Source organism: Lepidochelys kempii, chromosome 2 (assembly GCF_965140285.1).
Source record: "Lepidochelys kempii isolate rLepKem1 chromosome 2, rLepKem1.hap1, whole genome shotgun sequence".
NCBI lineage: Eukaryota > Metazoa > Chordata > Testudines > Cheloniidae > Lepidochelys > Lepidochelys kempii.
This window is the reverse complement of record NC_136381.1, coordinates 184,409,065-184,428,401: the sequence shown is the minus strand read 5'-3', so window position 1 is coordinate 184,428,401 and position 19,337 is coordinate 184,409,065. Positions and strand designations below refer to the sequence as shown.

At 38.0% G+C, this 19,337-nt stretch overlaps 1 protein-coding gene across 8 annotated transcripts in view; it reads right to left on the bottom strand.

Annotated features, from left to right (window-relative positions):
- LRRFIP2 (LRR binding FLII interacting protein 2) overlaps positions 1–19,337 on the bottom strand; it is a 138,269-nt gene that overhangs the window by 86,917 nt on the left and 32,015 nt on the right. For 7 of the 8 annotated variants that reach the window (XM_078851723.1, XM_078851722.1, XM_078851724.1 and 4 more), the window contains one exon: positions 12,549–12,635. In XM_078851723.1, the coding sequence (XP_078707849.1) occupies positions 12,549–12,635 (87 nt within the window). Of the gene's footprint in view, positions 1–6,663; positions 6,709–6,803; positions 6,858–10,739; positions 10,791–12,548; positions 12,636–19,337 lie in introns of all 8 variants that reach the window. The other variant, XM_073333006.1, reaches the window with a different exon arrangement.

Sequence of the window (19,337 nt, the reverse complement as noted above, 5' to 3'; positions counted from 1 at the left end):
CAGAATTGGTGTTCCATGGCATGAGCCTGCCCCATTAACATGTTCTCCAAATTACAGGGGAACGCGGTTTTAGAGAAAAGTGTGTTCATGTCCTCATCACCGCGCTGCCGTCGCCTCCTTGCCTGGTTTTTCAGGTGCTGGTTCTGCATACACTGCACGATAATGCGTGAGGTGTTTACAATCATCATAACTGCTGTGGTGAGCTGAACGGGCTCCATGCTTGCTGTGCTATGGCGTCTGCTCCTGCTCGGGAAATCCAGTGAAAAGGGTGCAAAATGATTGTTTGCCCTTGCTCTGGCAGAGGGAGGGGCGACTGCCAACATGGCTTACAGGGTTGGCTTGCAGGGAATTAAAATCAACAAAGGGGGTGGCTTTGCGAGAAACAGATGGCTCCCTCAAGGATAGAACTCAAAACCTCAAGGATAGAACTCAAAACTGGGTTTAGCAGGCCGTTAATTTCACAGAGGGAGGGAGGAGAAAATGAATACAAAACAAATCTGGTCTATTTTTGTTTTGATCCATTTCATCTATCTTTATACATCTTGCTGGCAGCAGACTGTGCAGTACGACCGCTAGCCATCGTCATCTCCTGGGTGCTCGGCAGAAGACGGTGCAGTATGACTGCTGACCATCGTCTTCTGCTGGCTGCAGATTAAAAGACAGTACACTGCCGGTAGGACTGAACCGCCATGAGACAAAATTTAAAAGGAAAATGACCTGGCTGAGTCACTCCCATGTTTGCCCAGGCGCCCCGACCTCATCAAGGTCTGTTAAAAGAGCACCCTGGACTACGTCGACGATGGCTACCAGTCATACTGCACTGTCTGCTGCCAAAAGGCCATAAACTGCTGCTGTGTAGCAATGCAGTACTGCATCTGCCAACACGCAGGAGACATACGGTGACGGTTAGCTGAGCGGGCTCCATGCTTGCCATGGTATGGCGTCTGCACAGGTAACTCAAGAAAAAAGGCGGAAAACGATTGTCTGCTCTTGCTTTCATGGAGGGGGGGATGGAAGGAGGGCCTGACGATATGTACCCAGAGCCACCAGCGACAATGTTTTAGCTCCATTAGGCACCGGGATTTCTACCCAGAATTCAAATGGGCGGTGGAGACTGCAGGAACTGTGGGATAGCTACCCACAGTGCAATGCTCCGGAAGTCGACGGTTGCCTCGGTACTGTGGACACACTCCGGTGACTACATTCACTTAGAGCATCTGTGTGAGGGGGGGACACAATCGACTGTATAAAAACGCTTTCTACAAAGCCGACTTCTATAAATTCGACCTAATTTCATAGTGTAGACAAGGCCTTAGTTAACCAATCTGTTGGTGATGCATAAGCCACAAAAGCATCCAGGTCCCCTCTTCTATTGATATTGGCTTTGCAATGCTGTCAGAATAAAATTTTATTCTTGCTAGTGAAGCAAGCAGATACAGATTTTTAGTACTCATAGGAAGCAGAACTGTTGAGAATGCTGGTGTTATTTCAGTGTCACTTTTCTGACTGTAACAGGAAAGAAAAGAAAATGGAAACTGGTTTCAGAATCTTTCTATACCCTATTAATGCTACAACTGAAGCCAAAACTGGTGGGTTTTTTTTTTATTAAGACATTTATGCTATTAAAAGGAGACTTATAAGGATAACCTCTTTGTTGTTAATTTGATTCTCTGAATATTTGTTTTCCCACTCAGATCTGGTTTACTTTTTAACCTGCACCATTTTAACTAAAAAAGGGTTATTTTAAATGCAACACATGGAGATAGGTCAGACTGAAGAGTGCTGTTGCCATCAAAACCCCATATATAGGATCATAATTAAGGCTAGGATTTAATCACGGGTATTTTTAGTAAAAGTCATGGACAGGTCGGGGCAAGAAACAAACAAAAAAAATCACTGCCGGTGACCGTTTTTATGGGGACAGTCCCATTTTTTGGGACTTTATCTTATATAGGCGCCTATTACCCTCCACCCCTGTCCCGCTTTTTCACAATTGCTATCTGGTCAACCTACTGTGACCTGTCCATGACTTATATCATAAATATCTATGATTGAATGTTGGAGTGGGTGCAGGTAGAGGAGGTGGGGGGTAGGAGCATGTGGCACCAGCCGCTGGGAAGAGTAGAGTCCCAGGGGCTTGCTGCTGCTCCAGCTGCCACCATGGGGGAAGCCCCAGGGGGCAAGCCGCTGCTCCGGCCACCCCAGGACCACTGCTGGGAGCTGCCTAGCTGCATCGAGTCCCATCGGCCCCAGGACTGCTGTGCAGGCAGTCCCGGGGCCAGCCGCATCAGCCCTTGCTTGGGCAGTCCTCGGAGCCAGCTACCCGGGGCTGCCAGAGCAGCGGCCCATGCAGCTGGCCCCAAGGCCAATGCCACTCCGGCAGCGGCTGGTGTGGCTGGCTGCGGGGCCGCCCGAGCGGCTGACTGCAGAGCCACTGCAGCAGCAGCTGGTGTGGCTGTCCCCAGGGCTGCCTGAGCAGCTGTCCTCGGGGCTAGCTGCTTGGACGGACCAGGGCTCAGCCACACTAGCTGCTGCAGAAGTCACAGAAAGTCACGGAATCCATCACTACCGCGATCTCTGACGCACACAGAACCCTAATAATAATTCATTAACAATTCAACAACTTCAGAAAACATTAAAATCTGCATATAAATAATACAGATCAAATTGTCTAAGCTAGAATAATAGTTATCCTTTATTTTCTTATTTCAGTCCGGATCATGGGACTAAAAGTACAGTATCTACCCCAAAAAAAGATATGGCTGGAGCAATCTACAAATTGAAGCTTGAAGCTGTCTCCTGCCAAAAGCTGAGCAGAGAATCTACATTTAATTTAATGCAGAGGTTTTCAAGATTTCTCATCTCAACACATTTCTCTTATTTGAGGAACTGGAAGACTACCTCTTCCCACAACACTGTTCCCACCTTGGTTTGCTCAGCCAAAACAAAATTTAAGCCACAGATTTCTTAGAGCCTTCAAATACATTTTTGCTGGAAGAAAGCTGTATTATACAAGTAATAACATACTTCAGTATGCATCCGATGAAGTGAGCTGTAGCTCACGAAAGCTCATGCTCAAATAAATTGGTTAGTCTCTAAGGTGCCACAAGTACTCCTTTTCTTTATACTTCAGTAACTACTTTGTTTTCCATTAAAATAATGTGTGCAGTATTTTATTACTATTTCTGATCAGTAGGCAAACAAAATGTTACATTACATGAACACAGCCAAATATGCTCATTTCCAGGTTACACACCACAAGATCTCTCCTTCTGGAGGTGCTTGTTCTGCTGCTATGAGACCCACTGACATCCAAAGATGAACTCGTAGGAATGAAATTGTAGAAGATTATGAATTTCAAATATATAAACAGTAAACAAATTCAAAATAAAAAACTGCTTTCAGCATAGAGATATATATAAATCTGTACTCAATGCATGGCAAGCAGTGTAATAAAGCTAATTTTATGCACTAGGAATGACAGTATAACTTAAGAGCGAGTTGTGTGGTCACCACTGACAAGTACTATGGATGACCATCTCATGTGCTATTTCTAACTATACTAGTTTGTGCTTTCTTTAATTGAGTTTTATTTCTTAAAGAATGAGAAACAACATGACTGCTTTCAGCAAATTGTTTTCTCTTTGGAAAAGATGAAGAAAGGCTAATGTTTATCTACCAAATTAGTTTCTCTAGTTTCTGGTGTGGGTAGGCGCATTTATTAATGCTTTTTACCATGGAATACATTCCTATACACTTTTCAAAAAAAGTAATCATAAGACCTGCATACATATTATACGTGCACGTTTTATCTTTTATATTAATTTAAGATCTAGCACTTCTGTTTTCTCATTAAGTACCTCAATTTCTTTGCTTCACTTATAATCTATAAATTCAGTTTTACGGCAATTTCATTCAAAGAAGTCCGTGACATTTTATACCATAAGGTAAGTTATTCCACACCAGATATTAACTTTAAAACATGACCAGACATTTAAAGGTAACTAACATTCTCTATGGTTTTGAATGTACAATATGCCATTATTCATCTAATTTAGGGCACAATTTAGCAAAGCACTTAAATAGCATGGTAGCCCTAGACCCATGAGCCCAAGTATGTAGAGCCAGGCTCTGAGACTCGCTGCCATTGGCTGTGTAGACTACATGGGCACTATCATAATATAAATAATAAATGCAACTAAGACTTGTTCTTATTTTCTGACATTTGGTAGCTAGTCATCTTCGAGCTTTTAATGACCACAACAAGATTTAAGTTTGTATTCCAAAAAGAAGGGTCAGAGATGGTCTGCTTTAGAGAAAAGCATATTGAATATTAACCTCAACACTGAAGTGTTGTTTCCATTAACTGAGGAATGAAGCTTGACTATTCTTAAGCCTGGAGGGGATTAGATTTTTATCGGTACATGTCACTAAACATTTATTTCAATGCATATACACAAATAGACAAAAATATTTCCATCAATATTAATAAAAATGTAATGATAGGCAAAGTAAGAAAAATGCTGCTTGGGAACTTATTAGATTTTGATTTAGGGATATTTATTTTGTATATTTTGACACGTGATATTGGGTATTTGAGTTTTAATAGTTAGAAACCTTTAGTTTTTAAGTCTCAACATCTACTGTCGTTAAATAATTATTGTCTGACCTCCCCCAGTACTCTGACCCACTCCCATAATTTCCTGCAACTATGAAAATTAAAATAAAATACAAAATATGGTTAAAACGCATAAGTATGCAAGTGTGAACACTGAAATGGATAAAACTAGAAAAACAGTTTTAAAATAGTTATCTATTGAAATTATGAAAAGTAAAAATCAAATTCTGCCAAGCGTCTTTTGTACAGAATTTCTGTAATTACATTTACACACACACACACACACACACGTAGAGATAGATAGATAGATCTATTATGAGTAATAGATGGAAAACAGGCGTATCAATGTATACTGCACCAATACTTTATCAAATGGTTGACTAAAATCCATTTACCACAGAGCACACAGTTATCACTTTCTCATTAGTAAACTTTTAGTCATTTTTGAAAAACGTCAACTTTCTTGGACAAGATCTGTTCTTTGTAAACTCACATTGACAATTTCTTATGTTCCAGTTCTGTCCACACAGTAAGTTGCTTTAAAAAAAAAAAGTTTCCTGAGATTGAAGTTAACCATTAGTCCGTAATTAGCCATTTCACTCCCTTAATATTGACATTACAATGTTCCTCTTTCAGTTTTCTAGAACTCTTCTCTCTTATGGAGTGATGGAAACAGAAAAGCAAATAGATAAATTATTTAATGTTACTACTGAGGTGAATCATACTTAAGGATCTTCACAGTATTACTAGAAATAAGAAAAGCTCAACATTTATTTACTTTAAGATACAAAATGCTCTGGTGGAGAACTGATTTTCAGCTCTAAACATTGCCCGTCCTGCTTTTGTCTGAGCCTGCGGGGGAAGTCTATCATAAGACTGGGAGGGTGCAGGGGGAGGATGGTCAAGGAAAGGGAAACAGATTGAAGGAAAGGAGCTGTAGATGTTGGTGAACTGCCACACTCACACCATCATTACAAAATTGTACTCTATGGGGATGAAGCCAGTGAACAGAGAGCTTGCAAGTCTCTTTTGGGTGGGCTGCTGCTAAAACGGAATAATGAAGTAACTTAAGACTGCATATTCTCAACTTCTGCAAGAGTGGAAAAAACAGAACATAGGAATCACACAGATCTCTCTCTTAAGTATGAAAGAAAAGCCACCATAGGAAAGGAGGAGAGAGAAATGCAAGAGTAAAGAAGTAGATTTGAGCGGTAAGAAGTGAGTAGAGATAGAAGAGAGGGAAGCAACTCTTAGGGTAGAGGAAGAGAAGGTGAGAGGGAAGTGGAAGGGAAATGGAAGGGAAACAATGAACAAGAAAGGAAGAGGGGGGGAACTGGGAGAAAAAGAAAGTAGAAAAGCAGCAAAGAGAAGAGAAAATTTGAGAAGGAAGAGGCAAGGGAACAAGGAGAAACATTTTTAGATCCACTTTTCTTTCAAAAGCACTACCAACCTAAACAAAGCATTCTAAGCAATTATCAAGAGCCAGCTTCCAATCTGACCTCAGTGCACAGGTGATGAGTCCTAGCAGCTACAGACAGCTTGAAATATCTTAATGTGCAGGTAACATGCATGTACATGACTATGCAATCTTATTCTCAGCACTTGTTTGGTAGAAGAACAAGTGACGCAAGTACAATGACTTGACCTAAGTTTTAAATACAGTCTATTTAAAAGTTGTACTGTACATGTACTAACACTAAGTATGTGATTTTTTTTTTTTTTAAGTTTGCTTCCAATGGAAGTAAAATTATTCCATGTAATCAAAATCTGAACTACTTATGTTTTAGGGCTTATTTCCAAACTCACATGAAGTTAATTATTTTAAGCAACTAAATTATAGTACAAACAAAAAAGTGTTTAGGGGGAAAAAAATCAAGGTATCTCATAGTACAAACACCACGAGATTTTAAAGATTTATTAAGAGATTCAGATAAACTGATATAAAATACAATTAAAACGTTGATGTGAACACACTGCCCCATTTATATTGATTAAAATAGATAAGTTGCATGTAGTATCAAAGTTCACACAAACTATGTACTAACCCTATGACTGCCAATATTTCGAGCACACACCAAGTCATCCGCTCCCTGATAACAAAAATGAAAGCAAAATGAAGTTAAATGTTTGTTTGTTAAAGTAAGGCCTAGCAGGGAGAAGGGAGAGTTTATAGATTAGCACAAACCAGATAGGAACGATGACTAGAACGGAGAGAATACCTGGCCCTCTCTGAATCTTCCTGAGAAAGAAGAAATGTAGAAAGTTATTTAATGAAAAAAAAAAGATGAACAAAATAAAAGTAAGCAAACGGAAGAGCATGCAGTACTTATTTTGCACACAGGTAAGTGTTTGGGAAATCAACTGAAGCAAGTGAATGCATTCACATCAGATGAACATTGCTTTCATTTCATTTTGACTCGAAGGCAGGTGTCTACCACACTATGTTGTTAAGAAAATGCAGCTGAGGTGACGTATTATTTAATTAAAAGTAAAAAATGGACAATCTTTTGCTGGTTGGGCAGAAAAAAAATGATATATCTAGAACAAATGTAGAAGAATCTCATTAAAGACTAAAAACGAAAGAAACCCAAGAATTATACTCCAGAGAAGTTTGTCAAAACAAGAATCTGAAAGTTGATTCCAAAGTTACTTTAGCCCAGATAAAGATACCTCTGTCCCACTGTCACCAAGATTAACTTTCTGCTAGGGGTAGCAACCAAAATTAAAGTGTGATTATACCCTGTAAGCTATACATTTTTCATTTGGGAGCTCCTGATCCTTTAATTCCCCTGGCCTTGCCTGACTTTGGAGAAGTCTGCAGCTGAGATACCCCAAGATACTTTCTTCAATTGAAGGATTGGGGAGGGTTTACTATAACCTAGAAATAAGGGAAGCTTTGTGAGAAAACTGGGAACAAAAATAGAGGGGAAAAAACTATTGTTTTAATTGCCAGAAGCATCTTAAACATAAAAAATATTTAGTTACAGGGAATAAATACACTACGAAATTCTGTCTCAATTTAAACCATTCAATATAAACTTCACATTTGAACTGGACCCACTTGTTGTCAAAAAAAATTGTTGTCCTCCCCAGTCTTCCACCTCTCAAAAGGTCACAAAGTGCTAGCAGTCAGACCTCACCTATCAACAGGGTAAAGAAAGGGTCCACTGCAGCAACACCTTTTAGACTGTACATAGAGGTGATATTAGTTTGGGACTTAGGGTCCCTCAGTCATACTACACTTTTAGCCAAGTTTTCAACCACTTTCAACCACGTGGTTGACTCCAAAAATGATTTGTGCCCACATTCAAAATGGATAATACATAATAAGTAACCTTTGTGGCTAAAAGTGGCCTGCCCTTGGAAGCAGCCAAGATTGGCAAATGGTTGCATTCCTTAAGGATTCACAACACTTATTTTGGTGAATACAGAAAACTCCCCCAACTATGCTTGTGCAACTGTTGACTAACATTCCTTTTCCTGGAGCACTGCAGTAATATATTCCAGAGGGCATTAACCCACATGTTCTTGGGCATTGTGTGGCAATTTTTACCTCTATATAACCCATCACAAAAGGCTATCCTGCCTACATAACCAAGAAATGTCAAGCAACTGTAAAGCAGTCAGCACTCTCAATCACAGGACTTAGTGAACACTGCAGTGTCTACTGCAGGCAGATTGTTGAAGCTGGTGATCATTTCTGCTAGTTACCATAAATGATTCTCCATTTTAAAAGGGTAGGTGTTTAGGATGTATGCTTCGTCTAACAGCCTGGCTTATGATCGAAAGCAAGGAAGGCATTTAGGCAGATCTGAATTCTACTTAAAGGCAACAGAAAGTTAAGCAGATGGCTAAGAATCGAAGGGAGAATGAAATCCACTCAAACGCCTGTCAATGCAGAGACCAAAAAAAAATCAAGACACTGAAGGTCCCGTATCACTGGGCAAGAGACACCAACCAGGTGTCCAGCAACCAACTAACAACCTGATCCTCCTTTGAGGGACTAGACCAGGGGTTCTCAAACTGGGGGTACTGACCCCCAGTTTGTCGCAAGTTTATTACATGGGGGGGTCATGAGCTGTCAGCCTCCACCCCAGACCCAGCTTTGCCTCCAGCATTTATAACGGTGTTAAATATATTTAAAAGTGTTTTTAATTTATAGGGGGGGGGTCGCACTCAGAGGCTTGCTATGTGAAAGGGGTGACCAGTACAAAAGCTTGAGAACCACTGGACTAGACCAAATTCTCAGGATAAGGCAGGCCATCACACAGTGGAACAAAAATGGAAATCTACACACACTCACCCTAGCGTGAGACCGGAGATGACAAAGAGTTGGTATGGCATCACAAGTACACTGTTGGTGTTTAAGGCTATGTCATCACTGCAGTTAACTTTGATTATCTACACTTGAGCTAGGTTAACTAGAGAGGCATTAACTCAAGTGAGTGGCCACACTGCAAAAACAACACTTGAGCTGCACAGAGTGATTGTATTAGCAGTTGGTGAGGTGTACTAACTCTAAATGAAGTCTTATACCCCTGGATAGGCTAGGCAACTCTCATTAATAGCAGCACCACACTCAATTTAAGGATTTGTGTGTGTAGAGATGGGGTTGCACTGGAGTTATACCTCAAGTTAACTCTCCAGTGAAGACAAACCCTAACAAATAAATTGAACAATAATGAATAATAAGCACTTGGACCCTGAGATAACTGCTTTTTAAATAAACAGTTTGTGGAGGAATTGACAAGATAAAAGTAAAAGTAAAATTAGGTAGGCTGATTCAGTTGCAATTTCAGCAGGCTATGAAGTCAGTGTGATATTTAGTTTGTAAATCAACTTTGGAATTACAATGCATAGAAGCCAAATGATATGGTTACAATATGCCAACAATCAAATAGAGCAAATCCCTAGCTACAAAATTGTTTGACCTTTGGAAGCTAATCAAAGTTTTAAAAAAATATTTCTTCTGACTTGATAAAGGTAACTTCCTTTTCCTCCCCAAAACCCATCCCATGCATTATTTCAGTATTAAGCATGTAACAAACTGGGGGGGGGGGGGGAAATCAACATGGCATTTGGAGAAGTATGTTTTGAACATTAATAGGATAGCAATTTTTATTAATAGGTTACAATCAATCCAAAAATAAAAAACAATGTTCATGCTCTTAGACCTTTACGTTCCGCAGGGTTTTTTTTTTTTTTATTCTAGAGAAATATATTAAAAACTTAAATGCCTGAACACGTTTCAGTTTTCCTTGTTAAATGGATTAAATGCAATTTGGAGTGTTTAAAAAAAATTCATTCCTTCTAACTATAGGCTCAATTTGTAAGTGTTAGCATAAAAATGTGAAGATTTAACCCTCTGAAAACTAGAAGACATTTCTATAGAATTGACTTCTCTATAGAATCATATCTGAATTTTGCTTTTAGAAAAGCAAAGATAGGCCTACAAATTTGTGAAAACAGCTCTCTAATTATACAGCTGAATAAACGTAAACAGACTGAGGGGCACTGTGCTCTAATTTCAACTCTGTTATCTCCATGCCATCCCACGTAGAGGAACCAGTCTTGCATTTGTTTTCACCCCAAAGTTCCGCTGGAATCAACTGGAAGTTTGGAATCCAGAATGCAAGAGTAAGCTGCCACTGCCTGCCCCCGCCTCATATTTTTAAAGACAAAAAGAAAAGTTGGAGGTTATAGTATATCAATTTTAAACTGACTTTTTGTTTTGTTTAAAGAAAGTATTAGCCACTGAAAGATAGCCTGGATCATCTGTGGAAGACAACACCTGCCAGTCTAATCAAAGAAGAATATAGAATAAGGCAGGCTGTGGAAGTAAGTTAACATAGAAACATTTACAATTTTAAAAATAAGCCTTTGCCAACATAAAGCTACTTTAATTCCATTCTGAATGCAAACTCACTGTGAAAGAGAAAATGGCACACTTCCAATGTTTTTTGCCTCTGTACCATGTCCTATATGTGACCTTATGTAATGATTTCCCCCCCCATTAGTCATAAAATGTGTTCACACTTTGCAAACCATTAGTAATTTATTCCCTCCAAGTCTATGTTAATTCTGCAAGCGTAAACATGCACAACAGGCAGTCCTGGCCTACCATCCACTTTTGGATACGTCCCCATTTTCTATCATATGAGCGATGAGAAAGCTACAAAATGTTTAAAAAAAATTAATACAGAACAGGCATCATAGAGATTACATCATCTTGTACAATTTACAATTCACAGTCGCATGTAATTGTCCACAGAATATCAGATCTTAAATTTATTTTAGGTAACACAATTAGAATAATTAAAGCCAAATATTAAAAAAGTTCATTAAGACATTCTGCCTTGATTTCTAATTCACTCCATACCATCACACCAAATTGTCAAATTTTCACAACACTATGGAAGAATTTAAGAGAGACTGCCATTTTTTAATTCATATTTCAAGTGAATGTCATTTTTATTATTATAAATGCAAGAATATCAGAATAGTCTACAGAACTGGCTCGTGTGTTTATTGTTTAACAGAGAGGGAGGGATGAAATCCTGGTTTCGTTGCAGTCAAAGGGAAAACTCCAATTCACTTCACTAGGGCCAAGAGGCATACTATCCCACAAGTATGTTAAGTGAAAAGACTATTTCACCACAGTCTATGTATCAGTTTTAATTAATGTTCCCATGATACCCATTAAGGTTTTTCATCCTAAACATGGAGTCCTGTTAAAAAAAACTTTTCAATTAACTGTTTATCTTATGTCCAAATGCTCTTGTACAGATTACTCAGACGAGTACCATGGTTGCAGATTTGTTCTTTTCATGTTTAACAGAACACCATCAACTTGGAAAAAAATTCAGACAGAAGTGTGACTTATTTTTACAGGTAATCACCAGGATTATTATAAATAAGATTAGAGAAAAAAATATTTTCTCTGCTATTTCAGTTTGTTTACTTTGAGCAATTGACAGCATTTTCGGTGCAATCTCTCAGATACCCCTGCTTACCTAGTGGGTTTTCCACAGCAACAGTAGAGACAGAAAACATCTTAAAAACGTAAAACAACATGAACTGTCAGCTGACACAGGGGTAGGTTTGGTATTTTAAATTATTTTTAAATTCATTTTATAAAACTGTCTGGATTTCAAATTAAAGATGTTCCTTTAATTAAAGCATTAAAATAGCCTTCTTGTCTACTCAAAATTAGTTACATGGGCACTGGCTTTTGCGCTATGTACTGTTTACTGAAAATAAATTATAAAGTTAAAAGGACAACAGTCCATTTTCAAAGCAAAACATTTAGGTGAGTCTATGTCTTTGAGCAGTTTTGTTTTTAAGCAATTTATTGCATTTGTTAAAGTTATATTATATAAAACTGCTGTTTATTACAAAAACATTCCAACGACTGGAGTCCCAGGCCAAATTAGAAAAGACATAAGCTGTAGCTCACGAAAGCTCATGCTCAAATAAATTGGTTAGTCTCTAAGGTGCCACAAGTACTCCTTTTCTTTTTGCGAATACAGACTAACACGGCTGTTACTCTGAAACCTGTCAATAAGTTTCAAAAGGTATTTTTGTAGTCGTATGGTAAGCAGAAGTGTTACAGTCATATTTAAATAGCTGATGCCCTTTTTGATTTAGTGTCGTTTGTTATTAATGAAGTTTAAAATTAACATTTTAATATGACTATATACATGCAGTGCTATCCACACATGTGCAGAGATAGGAATGGAGCAAATTACTCATTTGAATTCCAACACTATACTGGAAAAAGCTATAGTAATGGCTACCCTATGCAGGAAATGCTGATATATGGCTGTACTATACTGAGAAATATAAATAACTTTTCTTAAGAAACATAATACAAAGCAGTTTGTTAAGAAGTTTAGTACCAAATAATAAAGCATAGCAAAATCAACATTACCTCTTTCTGTTGTCGTTCCAGTTCTCTCATACGTATATCTCTTGCTTCTGCTCGAGCAGCCCGTTTGGCTGCAAGCCTTGCTTCTGCCTATAAATTAATTGAAAGTAATAAAAAAGTGAGGCAGCTTTTTAACCACTTAGCTTTGTAAAATGTATTTGAATACCTGATTCAATACTTTCTCCACAAAAACAGATCCTGATTCTAATGAACAGCTTGTACATATTTTAAAAAAAAATCAATTTGACAGCAAGCAGCAGTTGTAAGGGCAAGAACAAAACCACAAAAATGAGTACATATTGGAATTTTTAAAGATGCCATTACCAGGCAAAAGAGTTACAACTGAAAGCAAGTGTTGATAAAGGCCTAAGCCTACAAACACTAACAGATTTTAGTTTTATACACATGAATAGTTCTATTGCCTTCAATAAGACTTTTCACATGCATAGCATTAAGCACAAATGTGTTTGCCAAACCAAAGGCCCAAGTTAGCAATGTTTTGAGTTAAAACATAAGCAGTAACAAACACAATTTAAAGACCTTACAACAGATGCATACCATAGGCCAAAGCCCAAATCTCATTTGGAAGGATTTATAAAAACAAAGCTTAATATTTAGGGGGAAATTACCAAAGTCAACTATTATTGAAAAATGGAAAATTCTTGGACGAAAAAGGCACAAGATGAGTGTCCCTGCTGGAGCCCTAAATTAAATCCTCATTTTTCTCTATTTTATTCCTTACCCTTATGGACAATACACTGTAGCATGATTCCAGAGGAGGAATGGGGTCTTTTTCAGACACTTAATGCCACTTCTGATTTAGCCAGAAGGATCAATGAATGAAGTATTGATCTTCAGGAAGCTAGAGGCTTAGGAGCAGAAATCAAAGTTCAAATTTCTCACATTGTTGGACAGTAACATGAAAAAAATTATTCTTAATTTTTTAAATAATTAAGCCACTTATTGTATGCCAGGTTTATCACCACTAGAAATCCCAGCCATATCATTAATTGTTTAATGTACAGTTAATTACTTATTAGGAAATGAAAATAGGTAATTAATTGTATCAGACAACTAATGATATGGCTGGGATTTCTAGTAATAAAAATTAAGTTCTTTCATATATCAAAATGTAGCATTTAAGAAATAACTAACAATTTAAAGCTGAATAATAAAAGCTATCATTCATTCCATGAAGGGAATGAAGTAAATATGAAATGCCTCAAACCAAATTAATCTGTTGTTAACATTTTATTCCCACTCTAATTTTACTGTCTCTCCAGCCCCCCACCTCTTCCACACCACTTAACATTAAACTTGCTCTTTAAAATTAAAAAAACCTCCGAAGTTTCCAAGGGATTTTATAGAAAAACAGTTAGCTCTTTCCCCTGTAAATGGCATAAAAATACCAGTAGTTACCATGCAGTAGTCACTATTTTGCTTACAAGACACCCTATTTGTAACATCAATCAGATGCAGGACAATCTCATTTCACACTAATATGTGTGGTTTTAACATTAATATAAATTAATACGAGTTTTGGGTTCATTAAACATTTTGTCTTAAATGTCAGATCTTCAAGTTCTTCTAAATGTAGGCAAGTGTAAAAACAAGATGTAAATTATTATTGGATAAACCTTTACAGAGTCACAGCAAGCTGGAAAATTATATATACTTGTAAATAAAGAGGTGACTTGTACACGTTTTAATAAAGATTAAAGACAATGTATGCAAGTTAAGGGCTCAAAATGTAATTTTTCAGAATGCTGAAGGGGAAAAAAAATGGTGCACCTCTCTTTTTGGGTGGGTTATAAACACCAGAAAAGTGATTTATAAAGGAAACACCAATAGAGAATGTTGCTGAGTGCAGCTATATGATCTGAGCAGGACAGGGTTATTTTTGGGAAATGGTGTTTAGGTGACCTTTACTCCATATGGGTTCAGCTGTGCAAAGTTATTTGTTCACAGGGGTATACATGAAAGTATCCATCAAATTTCCCCTTGCCCTCAACTCCAAGCTTCCTTCTACATCTGAAGCTGACATCTTCCAGAAATCAAGTGACAGCACTACCACCCAACACATCTCAAATCTTATGGACTATTATTGAATCAACTAGTCTGAAAGTTGTAGACACCAGATATTTTATGTTCATGCAACTTATTCTCAGAGCCTCTTAATGCTGTAAATCCATTTGGCAAATTCAGAAGATGGATTCTCCAAGACACAGATCTCTCTGGGTGAAGTTGGTAACTGGTTCTTCAAGACAACTACCTATATGGAAACCCATTTTTAGAAGACATAGTTCCCTAGAGCACTAATTTATAAATTTTAGCTGAGAAAGTCACATGCGCAAACATCCTCATGTGACTTGCCAAAATCTGAAGACTGAAAAAGGGGCAAGGCCACAAACGTCACTGAGTTCCTTCCACTAATTCAAGAATCAATATCAAGATTCTGAAGAAATTGAGAAGGTGGGTGAGGAGTATGAACTATAATCTGAAGAATTACAATTGCCTGAAGAATAATGCTGTATCAGATTGTGTATAGGTAAATCCTGAATTAACAGACTACAAAATGACAGTGATGGAAACATTACTAAGGCATGCAATCAATCAACTTAGTTTCCCAACTAAGGCATGCAACCAAGGCACCTCTGGACTTGGTGGCGTGTGTTCTGATATTTTCAGATGGCTGAACACCCACCAAGGCATAACAAATTAGTATGTTTACTTAAATCCATTCAGACAAACTTCTGAAGGACAGACTAACCCCTGGATTTACCCCACATGCCAGAAATTCTTAAGGAGACTTACAAATTGATAATATTTAAATAATTAAAGGGCCTTTTCTTCAATTCTAGAGCGCGTCACCTGACATCAGGATGTGAATGAGGTCAGAGAAAAATACAAATTTATAGCCTGAGATGGAAGTTAGATCACTCTAATAAGGAGTTTAGGATTGGGACATAGGACCACTTTATCCTTATGAAACTGTGAAAGGGAACACTGTGGTGAGGGTAAGGGTCAGCCATCAAGGCTTGGATTTCACTAACCCTCCATGCAGATGTTACAGTTGGGAAGAACACCATTTTCACAAAGTGACAGTTCAAAGAAAAGTCAGACAGGAGTTCAGATGAAGGCTCCATAAGCTTCATTAGTGGAAGATCAAATCCCATGACAGAAGAGGATGTGGCTCATGTGTCAGAGGAACTATATGGACAATGCCTTTCAGAAACCCGATGACTCTAGGATCAACAAAGATAAGTCCTATACCGGAGAAAGAAATACCAAGATGGCAGCCGGATGGAATGAGACAGCTCAATGAAAGTTCAAACTGTTTAAGGGACAGTAAAGAGACCAAAACTGAACAGATGGAAGACTTTTCATGGTTCCTTTTCAGGAAGGTCAAATAGAGAATCTCTTCCATTTCATCATGCAGATTTTCCTGGTGATATTTCCTGCATCTAAGAGGGTTTTTAGACATAAATGCTCCATTTGTTAAACATTCACGGCCACTTTTGTTGAGTGGGTAAGAGCCCGTTAGTACTAAACCCCCAAACCAGTATTAGTGAAATGGGTATTAAGAACCAACTCAATCATAAAAGAGTTTAAAGCTGACCTCCCAATCCTTTCAGGTTTTAGTAGTTAAGGCAAACATTTGTCAGAATTATTATTTTAATTCAATCACTGACATCACTGAATATTGTCAGTGATCAACATGGTGATATTGCAAGGAAATCAAGTTTAAAAGCCTATACTCTCAAAGGTCTTGATCATGTCTCTACAAGAATCCACAAACTCAAAAGCCATTGTGAAAAAGAAAGCATGGAACAGTCTAATGGGGCTGACAGCAAGTGAACTGATAAACACAACAGAGCTATGTTCACAATGGTTCAGGCAATGAAAAAACAAGGTTTTTTTGTTTTGCAAACTATTTATTATAAAATTACTAAACACTAAAGCTGAGTGTATGCTCAATGAGCTTTTACTTTAGTCTACTGGCTGCACCTTGTGATCCAAAATCTTAGGATTTATCCACATGAACATTTAGTTTACGGCAAGCCAGGATGTGAATCTACACTGCACTAGACGGCTGCAGACTAACTGTCCCTGTGGACCCTGCTGATGTGCATTAACAGTTTTAACGAACTGTTAATGCACGCCAGCAGGGTTCACACGGTCAGTCCACAGCAGGCTACATTCACACCTCAGCTTACCACAAACGCAAGATTTCATGTAGACAAGGCGTAAGCTTTTTTATAAAAAAAGAAGTCTCTAGCCCTTATGGTTATAAAATTGAAGTCTGCCTTGGTCTGCTAGCAGCCTCAAAACAACAGCTCTAACTTAAGTATGAACTACCCCTATGCTAAGGGTGTGACCATTCTGAAGCCAAATTTTAATGCCAACATTGTAACTATTTAAATTGCTGATAAAAGCCTGCAAGAAAGGACTGGAGCAATCCTATTATTAAGATCAGAACAATCTAATGTCTCATCTTATTTTGTCAGAATGAAAAACACAGTTTGAAAGAATACCATCAATCTCATCACTGTTTGTAGATGACTTTTACCAGGTGGTAAATAAACAGATTAAAACCAACGAAGACACAGTGGAGTCTTGTTTTAGTATAATACACATACACACAAAAAAACAAAAGCCAAGATGTTACGCAACACAGAAACAGAGAGTCTACTGTATAGAATGGTTTCCCAAATAAAACCAATGAAAGATTACTCTATGGCAACTTCTTTTCAATGTCTAATTCCTCTGTACCAATTTTCTAAAAGTTGAAAACAATTGAAAACAACATGTTTACTTTTGGTATTCCAGTCAAGCTATCTGCAGCCACTTCAACAATTTTCTTAACATAAGGATTATTTTGTTCTGCATTTTTATTATTTGTTCCTTTAATTCATCAGTAAGGTAAAGATTTTGTCACCGTTATTTTTAGAAACGGACAGGTTGCGGGCAACAGACAAAAATTCATGGATGCCCATGACCTGGGTTTTTACTAAAAATAAATGGGGGGGCCTAACAACCAGGGGAGGAACTAAACAGCTTAGGGGTCCCTGACAGCTTCAGCCTGGCTGCCCCAAGGCTGAAGCAGAAAATGTTACGGAGGGTCTCTGAAAGTCACGGAATCTGTGACTTCCGTGACAAAATCTTATCCTTACTTATCAGCATCAGGAATCCACTGAGGAAACTGGATGAATCACAAATCATACAAATAATTAGATTAATTAAGAAATTCTTATTCTTGCCTTAAAATGTGATCCACAAACATGCTTTTATACCCTATAACCACATAGGCCCAAACAAGATTATGGTAATCCAGAAACATTATTAAGACAGGTTTCAGAGTAACAGCCGTGTTAGTCTGTATTCGCAAAAAGAAAAGGAGTACTTGTGGCACCTTAGAGACTAACCAATTTATTTGAGCATGAGCTTTCGTGAGCTACAGCTCATGCTCAAATAAATTGGTTAGTCTCTAAGGTGCCACAAGTACTCCTATTATTAAGACAGACAGTTAAAGGATTAATGTTCTACCAAAGTGAGTCTGTGGTGCAGAAGGGTAAGCAAATGTGTAAGGCTTTCTTTTTAACATCTGAAAGCTAATATAAGAAATCATCTGCAAAGGAAAATGGGTATATGTCCTTTTTCAAAAAGTATTTTTCATATCTTGTATTTGGCTATGTGACTGATGTTCTTTCTAAGAATACACATTCATCTGCATGGATCTAAGCAGAAAGGATTGGAATATCACATGAACTTGAAATGCTCTGATTTTTCTAGTGTAATTTGAAATCAAAAAAGGGACATTGCCTACTGTAAATCACATCATCTTAAAAAAGTGTTAAAAGTAGTTCCAGGTATTTCGCTTGCCTTTGAATCCGCCTGCCAATTTTGTGTTTTTACATGCAACCATTTCCCATCTTCCTTTTGAAAGGCTCCTATTACTGTGTGGAAAAAATAATACAAACAAGAGAAACTGACTATACACCGTGTGCTATCAAATGCATAAAGTAAAAAATGGAGAAAAACAGGGAATACAATTTTGTCTATTCAATTATAAAAGTCACTGTTACAGGTATCAGTAAATAAAAAAAAATTAGGTTGAAGTCTCATTTTTAAATTGACCTTTAAATGTCCCTTTTAAGTACAAGTAACCCTTTGGTCCTTTGCATTTTTGCACATTTTAATGGCCCACAAGAGTTAACACCTAATCTAAGTTTTGCTCAAATAAATGTTGTAGTTTAATTTCCAAAACTTGTTCTAAAATTTATGAGACTCTGTTCGAATTTTCTAATACACACCGTGCTTTGGAAGGGGCTTATCGGTAACAGAACATAAGAGAAACTGCAGCTATGCCAGGCAGCTGCTGGTGACAAACTCCCAGCTTGGTGTAGTAAAGAGAATCCACCCTCTCCCCTCCTTCAAGAGCTTCAAGTATCCAGCAAAAAGTGCCTCCACCCCTTTCTCCATCAGAGTCCCAGCAGTTAAAGAGCCAATCATAACTAGTCTCAGCAGGAGTGGACAGGAAACAGCAGATGCCAACAAGCTGCTAGCTCCTATGATGGAAGCTTGACAGAGTAAAGAAAAACCCTCTAGTCTACTCCAATAAATCAGCTAGCTGATACTAAACTGGATCTCATCCAGTCTGAGTAAACCACACTAGGGACCCTTCAATCTACCAAAAGCACAGCTCTTTTGCACCTGCTGAGCCAATAGTTGTATCTTTCTTTGCTACTATCAAGGTGGCCAATGTATGGTTTCATGAGCCAGGGGAGCAAG